The sequence below is a fragment of the Oncorhynchus clarkii genome, chromosome 14 (genome assembly GCF_045791955.1).
Source record: "Oncorhynchus clarkii lewisi isolate Uvic-CL-2024 chromosome 14, UVic_Ocla_1.0, whole genome shotgun sequence".
NCBI classification, from domain to species: domain Eukaryota; kingdom Metazoa; phylum Chordata; class Actinopteri; order Salmoniformes; family Salmonidae; genus Oncorhynchus; species Oncorhynchus clarkii.
Window position 1 is genome coordinate 26,135,298 of NC_092160.1, and position 7,983 is coordinate 26,143,280.

At 42.3% G+C, this 7,983-nt stretch overlaps 1 protein-coding gene across 1 annotated transcript; it reads left to right on the forward strand.

Annotated features, from left to right (window-relative positions):
- The first annotated feature begins 3,493 nt into the window (after positions 1 to 3,493).
- LOC139366046 (inositol-trisphosphate 3-kinase B-like) lies at positions 3,494 to 7,521 on the forward strand. Its single transcript, XM_071103131.1, has 7 exons — positions 3,494 to 4,019; positions 4,503 to 4,587; positions 4,829 to 5,042; positions 5,292 to 5,496; positions 6,562 to 6,663; positions 6,791 to 6,862; positions 6,970 to 7,521. The coding sequence occupies exons 1-7, from the start codon at positions 3,537 to 3,539 to the stop codon at positions 7,354 to 7,356; spliced, it is 1,548 nt and encodes a 515-aa protein (XP_070959232.1). The 5' UTR covers positions 3,494 to 3,536; the 3' UTR covers positions 7,357 to 7,521.
- The last annotated feature ends 462 nt before the right edge of the window (positions 7,522 to 7,983 follow it).

Below are 7,983 nucleotides of genomic sequence, written 5' to 3' on the forward strand. Positions count from 1 at the left end.
TAATGTTAGGGTTAAGGATCGGTTTAAAATCACATTGTATGATAAATTGTAGAAATGGGCGGGGTTTACGACTTTGTAAATGTGGTAACTAGTGAAGACCAGGCTGTGTAGCTAGACTAGTTTACATGATGAGATTATTATGGATAAGAGCGAGTATATCATTTTTTTTGTTGTCAAACGGCAGACAAGCATCGATCATCATGTGACCAGAATAAGACCCCTCGATATTCATCGAAATTAGCATCAACCTCATCACCATGTGAAGTTCATCATAATTTACATAATCTGTCGCCTAATAAACTGCATGGCTTCCCGAGTGGTAGTTGGAGAACCACACACCATATCATCGCTTCGATATGATAGTTATTACTGACTCCAAGTTTACTTCGATATGATAGTTATGTCAATATTTGCGCATAAAGGCGTTTACACCGCAATTTCTCACATAGTTATTTTTACCGAAACAAAAAGATCCCACCATGTCGAACGAACAAATTATCCGTTGGCATTCATACAATTGTACCTAAACTTCACAGCTGTCATTTTTTTTATAAGGCATGACTTTGCTTGCATAAAAACGGTGGATGGAAACGTGATTAGTAACCAGATTTATATCCAACCTTTTTATGCAAGCAAGTAAAGTATCGTAAATGTCGATACAGAAACATAACTTTTTCTGTAAACTTTTCAAATGTTGACAAAACAAAATACGCTAGACAAGGTGGGATCGTTTTGTGTCAGTAAAATTAATTATGCGAGAAATGTCGGTGGAAACGCGATGGCATGAAGTTTACTATAGGCTATAGGGTGTGTGCACAGCCTTTTACCTGCAACAATGAAGTAAATTTAATGGAAACATATAAATGGTGGGAAAATGCACATATTATTTTTATGCGGATTTTAGAATATTGGCATGAAAATCTGTCGCCAATGCGATCTAAACCTAGCTAGTAACAAACATTGTTATGTCTCCCATGTTCCCCTCATCATTTTCATTTAACAAATATTATAAATGATTTTACTGGTGTTTGTATAGCATTTATGCATTTACATCCTACATTTCACATTCTGTCCAAAAACATGTTCACAGCACAATCTGTCCCCCAAAAAAGCAGTGTATTTTTATTTATTTATTTGTGACATTAATCAAGTCACCTAAGATTCTTTTTAAATATCATATAGTAGTTAGGCCCGTTAGTAAAACATTCTGTATAGAGTACCACATGTGTCATAATACCCATAAAACCTAGATGTCAAACAGGGAAACGTTCCAATAATTTTTTCTACCATACATTTTTCCCATAGGAGATTATAGAAACACTTCAAATAAGGGCTGTGTTTCATGTAGGCTTGCCCTGGCGTGACGTTTTCATAACCATGTCAATTTCTCTAGGACATGGTGGCTTTCATCAATATAATTGCCTGTATTTACCTGTAAAAAAATTAAATGCTAATTAGCTGCTAATGTGATTATTATAAAGACCAACAAATACCATTGGTGATCTGGACGAGACAGCCTAATCGAGGCAAAGGTAAGAATCTCTGGATTAACTATCTAATGTTAGCTAAATGTAGTAATGAGTAAATTGGCAAAATTGCTTTAAATGGACAATTCTGTGAACTAGGCAGGGTAGCCTAGTGGTTAGAGTGTTGGACTAGTAACCGGAAGGTGACAAGGTACAAAATCTGTCGTTCTGCCCCTGAACAGGCAGTTAAACCCACCGTTCCTAGGCCGTCATTGAAAATAAAAAAATGTTCTTAACTGACTTGCCTAGTTAAATAAAGGTAAAAAAATAAAAATAATAATAATAATAAAAAAACTATTGTGAATGTTTTAAATTGACACAATACCTGCTTAGTAAAAGCTTCAGCTAGAGGAGCTTGCAGGGATTTGTAGTCTTGCATGATGTCTACTTTGATGCTAACTAGCCTTTTCGAATATGAGAGTAAAATATATGAATAAAAGTCACCGTGTCCGAGAGAGTTTTACATGGTTATCAAAATGTCACGCCAGGGTAAGCCTACACAAAACACAGCCCTTATTTTAAGTTATTGTAAAAATTATTGGAACCATTTCCCTGTTTGACCGCTAGGTTTTATGGGTATTATGACACCTCCACTGTGGGGCTCTATTTGGATACTAGACCAAGAACAGAGGAGGCTAGTTGGAGGAGATATGGGAGGACGGGCTCATTGTAATGGCCAAAATGGAACGAATTTAACAAAATATATTTTCCATATGTTTGATACCGTTACAAAAATTCCATTCCAGCTATTACAATGAGCCCGTCCTCCTATAGCTCCTCCCACCAGCCTCCTCTGACAGAGGATGCCTATTCATATGACATTGATGCAGATGACGCAGATGTATTTCCTAGATAACACACAAACAAGAGAGACTCTTGTCAACCTGCAGTTCAATGCCATGCTGTCAGTTACAGTCACTCACTCACCAGAATGTTTGGAAACTTTGTTGCGTCACAGCATGCAAAATACTGCCACATCAGGGATAACGCAGGGAGACAGAGCTAGAGTCTATCCTATCCTACTGCAGTCCACCGACTGTACAGGTGTCATTTCTACGGACTAAATGAACCCCTAGGGTCCATAAAGTGTTACATAGATTTATCAAGGGGAGGCTGTTCAATGCACAAGGTAGGCTACTGCTAGCAACTTTTATTATCAGTATTTCAGCATCCTTATTGGAACACCTAAATAGACTTTGTAATTTCATTGTCAGACCATTACCTGTTTTAAAAAATGTGTTGTAGCTATAGCTTATTCTTGTGTCTCTTGTTAGTGAATGAATTTACACTTTTTTTCATTACTATTTTATCCTTAACTACATATTCAAATACCTTAATTTGCTTGTGTGTTCTGTGCTGTATATGATTTAAAAAATATATTTTTTAAACATTGGAACATATAATCTCTACTCAGGAGACTCATCTTTCACTCACAAAGAGGATTAGGCCTACTCACATTGGAGTGAAGTTATCAGGATAACTACATCCCCTGGAATATCACCCTTTCACCTGGGAATGATGGACAACACAACACCCCCAGCTCTGGAGGAAATGAAGGATGTTGAGAAAGAAAAGGAGACGGTAGAAGGAGAGTTGGAGAATGGAGAACATGACGATGACAATGATGATGGATTTCTTGGACCCTTGAATGATATCGACCAACATCCACCCAGTGTGTTTGGTACGGTGAAACCACAAACCAAACTTCTCTCTAGCCCGGACTCACCCTCTAACAGTCTGGAACTACAAGGCCATAAAAGAGGACCAGAAGAGAGACCAAGGCATCTGGAAGATACAGAACCAGCCTCTGACATGCATGTGACTCAGGGCCTTTTGGTTGATATTCAAAGATGTGACAGTGGAGTGTGGGAGAGGGGAGAAGAGAGGGGAAAAGTACATGTAGAAGAGGAGGAGTGGTCAGAGAGTGAGAAAGTAAACGATTCAAGGATGAACAGAAGGAGCGCGAAGGAGAGATGGAGACTGAGGAAGAGGGAGAGGTTGGGAGGGAGCATGCCAGCAGCAAAGACAGAGGGATGGGAAAAGATGGAGAAAAGAGAGAGATGGAGTGAGTCAAGGAGGATGAGAAAAATGGAAGAGGAAGAGGGGATGCAAGATGGAGGTGTGCTGAATGAGAGGAGCGAGGAGAGGAAGAGCGCAGAGGAGATAGGTGATAAAGAGACAGAGAGGATAGGGGATAGAGAGATAGACAGAGAGGGCACAGGGGATAGCGAGATGGAAGTAGGAAGTGCAGGGGACAGAAAGATGGAAGGAGAGCGTGTCAGGGATAGAGAGAAGGATGGTGAGACGGAGGGTGCCAGCAGCCTTAGCTCTGAAGGGAGCTGGTCTCCTTCCCCCCATCCCATTTTCTCCAGGATGCACATGCACTCCTCCGTCTCATCCTCCTCTTCCTCCTTCAACTGCTCCTCAGCGGAAAGCGATGATGTCTTCAGCGAAGGAGAGGACACAGCCAGCAAAAGGAGCACCATGAGGAGGGTGAGATTGAGAACTGAACGTGAAAAGAGAGAGAGTGTAGAGCTACTAGATACACCATACTTTAGGAGATCATATTTCAAATAGACAACAACAATAAGTCACTGGATTCATATCCCCTGTATGCTGTTTCTGTTGATGCCTTTATTCTCCATGACAGAGTGTCTGTAATTTCCATCCCCTTCTCAACCCCTCTCTGTCTAACTGCTGTCTGCGATTTGCATGAGTTTGAAAGCGAGCCTTGAGCCTTGACACGGGCAAATTTGAATAGGATTTGCATGGGTCCTACTGATGGAGATAGGGGAGACCGGAGAGGAGGGTGATGGGTAATCCACCAGTGCTTTCCCACTCCCCTTAGTGTGGGCCTACAGTATTTTGACTCAAGTTATTTCACATTTCCCATTATGAGCCTAAAGAGAGAGATAATTGAAATAGAAAGTAGTCTATTTTAAGCGCATATGACAATGGACATTTTCTTTACTCCAGTGTCGCTCCTGGAGGACCTTCCTAACTGTGATGCAGTGGTCAGTGCGTCGGCAGAGTTCATGGGTCCAGCTAGCAGGACATCAAGGCATGTGTCCATTTAACAACACAAACACATCAATATAGCACTTTATATGTACTGTATAACTCACTGTATCACATCTCACCATTAACTCACACATCATCAGCTCTCCAAATCATTCACTCATTCTGTTACAATGTGAGCATTGAGGAAACTGCAGATACATTGGTTAGTTAGTGAATGTAGAAGTTAAAGTTAAATATTGACTACACCCACCCTCCTCTTGCCCCTGCCTATATGTTGCTAGGTAACTTCCAGCTGAGTGAGGGGGGTGAGGTGCTGAAGCGTTTCAGTGAGGTGGAGGCTGTGTGTCTTCAGGCCCTCATGGCCGACCCCCTGCGTCCATTTGTACCGCAGTATCATGGCTCGGTCACCAAGGGGGGCGAGAGTTACATCCGCCTGAAGGACTTACTGAGTGGCCTGAAGAACCCTGTCATCATGGACTGCAAGATGGGCGTGAGGTACGTGTGTGTGTGTCAGAGGAGGCTGGTGAGGGGAGGATGGCTCATAATAATGGATGGAAAGGAATGAATGGAATGGAATCAAAGATGGAAAACCAGGTGTTTGATGCATTTGATTCCAGGCATTTCATTTAATCTGTTACAGCCACTACTATGAGCCCGTTCTCCCTATTAAAAGCGCCACCAGCCACCACTGGTGTGTGTGTGTGTGTGTGTGTGTGTCTGTAATTAAGCTACTGTTGCTCTTAGGACATACCAGGAGGAGGAGTTAACCAAAGCACACACTAAACCCACCTTGCGGACTGATATGTACCAGAAGATGGTAAAAGTAGATCCGACGGCTCCCACAGTGGAGGAACATGAGCAGCGAGGTGTGACAAAGTGGCGCTACCTGCAGTGGAGGGATAACACCAGCTCAACTGCCACATTAGGCTTCAGGATCGAGTGCATCATGGTAAGAGACACAGCTCTGACACCCAAACCTCTGCTGTCCTCTGATTGGCTAAATTATAACAGAAGGAAATAAACATCAGAATCAAGATCAAGATAAAAAATATTATTTTGTGCCAAAGTCTTAATTTATTGACTTCATCATTGATGTTTCAAAAGTCCTGACTGTTCTCGACCTCTCTGTCTCTCAGGGGAGGGTCTACTAACTTCCCTGGATTATGTATACTGTTGGTGGTCTACAATGGTGCCAGGGTTTTAGAGCCCAATTCAATTAGATCCGCTTTAGCCAACATCCGTATATTTGTATAGTCAGAGGTGAAACTGCTTTAGAGCTGTCAAATTCACAAGCAACTCCCGGCATTACACCGTAAGCATTGCCATTGGCTGCATGGAGTCGCATTAAGAGAAATTCCATGCAGCCTTGTTTAAGTTAAAACACTAGAATGTAAGAAATCCTCACTATTTAGTTAAATTATTTTCAATTTGAGCGTCATTATTTCTATATAGCCTACACCAGGAATCATCAACTATTTTCAGCTGCGGGATGATTTTTTCTTGAGCGGATGGTCAGCGGGCCGGAACGTAGACTGCAAATTGACCACAAGAAGTCCAAACAGATATGTTTGACCAAAACATAATAATTTCAAGCCTTGCTTATATTTCTATACGATCACATGTCTCTTTATTAAGTGTGGTAATACTTGGTAATACATGTCTTATATTAAAATCACTTGGAGCTGATTTCCTGGTGTTTTTACACTCTATTATGTACAGCAAACCTGTTTTTTCTCTCATTAAACTTGGTGGGCCAAATAAAACCACCCGTTTGGTGAACCCTGGCGTACACTTTCTCATTCTTAACTTCTAACGCGAGTGGGCGGGTTAGGCTTTGTGACAATGATCACAAGAGCAGCTGCTCACCGATTTAATATCTCCAACAGCTCCAATGCAGTTCCACCGCCGATACCGCCAAAAGATCAGCAATGCGGGTGTCGGCTATCGCTTGTTAATACTTTATCTGATTGAATCTAGGCCTAAGTCTGTGTTTGTCCCTGTGTGTCCATGTCAGATGGAGAATGGCAGCGTACAGCGGGACTTTAAGAAGATGCTAACCCCAGCCCAGGTCACCGAGGCCCTCCTCTCCTTCACCAAGAGTCAGCTACACATCCTGGTCAGTCATTTGCCATCAACATCACCTATATTATGTATAACATAAAGGTTTCACATACCTCTAATAATATAGCTAAAATATTCATCCTTTTCCCCCTGCACTCTCCCTTCCGGTTTCTCACCCGTAGAAGGCCTACCATTCCAGACTTCAGGCTCTGGATGAAGCACTGAAGGAATCCCCATTTTTCAAAGCCCACGAGGTCAGCTCATATTTACCACTTAAACATGTCAACTCTCCCTCTACTTAATAATAAAATATTTAGTCTCAGAACTGGTCATACAGTAATGTTTTGGGTTCACCTGACAGGTGATTGGCAGCTCGCTCCTCTTTGTCCACGACCGGACCAGTCAGGCAAGCATCTGGATGATAGACTTTGGGAAGACCACCCCATCGCCCAGCAGTGTGCAGCTGAGGCACGACGTTCCTTGGGCAGAGGGGAATCGGGAGGACGGGTACCTGATCGGGCTGGCCGCCCTCACCTCTTTCGTGGGTCAGGCCATCAGCCAGGCAGCCTGCAGAAAGGAAGAGAACCATGGAGAGGAGATGGGCAGTGTCGCACACACCCTGCAGGAACAGGAACACACACAGTCTAAAAGTCAGGGTGGTCAGGGCGAGGCAGCACAGAATGAAGGTACTTCTGATGGAACAAGAGAGACCACATCAGGACAATACTCACAGGAATGTGTTCTCTAATTTACATGGATTATGTTTGTGGATGATTTGAGGCATTGCAATAGACAGTATTAATGGACAGAAGTCTCAACTGTTTAAACAGAATACAGGGTGAGTTGAGTTGAATAAGGTGTTTATGGACAATATTTTTTCATTTTTTACAATAAAAACGACCGATTGTACAAATGCCTCATCTATAGACATCATATTGACAGTTATCAATGTGTTCCAACTCAAATGTCTGGTTCGTCTCATTTGAATGTGCCATTGAGGAATTTTAATTTGAATAGCCACAGTCGATACTTCAGGCTTTGTGGTGGTGGTTATCTCCTGAACCATCACTGCAGGACAGGTGAGGGAGGCTAGCACCCAACATCAACAGATGCAGCCAACAAAAACAGGGTCTTTCATTTAATTACACGTTTGCAGCATTACATCTGTGTCGCATGCCAGGAATTGTCTTTACTGCTCAGTGGATGTCCCTGAGGTCTCTTACCTTGAAGGTAGCGCGCATGCTCAAACCACTCACAAGGGGGCATTGTTTAAAGTTATTAGGAGGGTCCGTCTGCGGACAGGGCACTATCAATTTAGTCCCTATCGCACATTTGATATTGTAGTCGCCATTTCTTTTCATCGTCACAACTTATA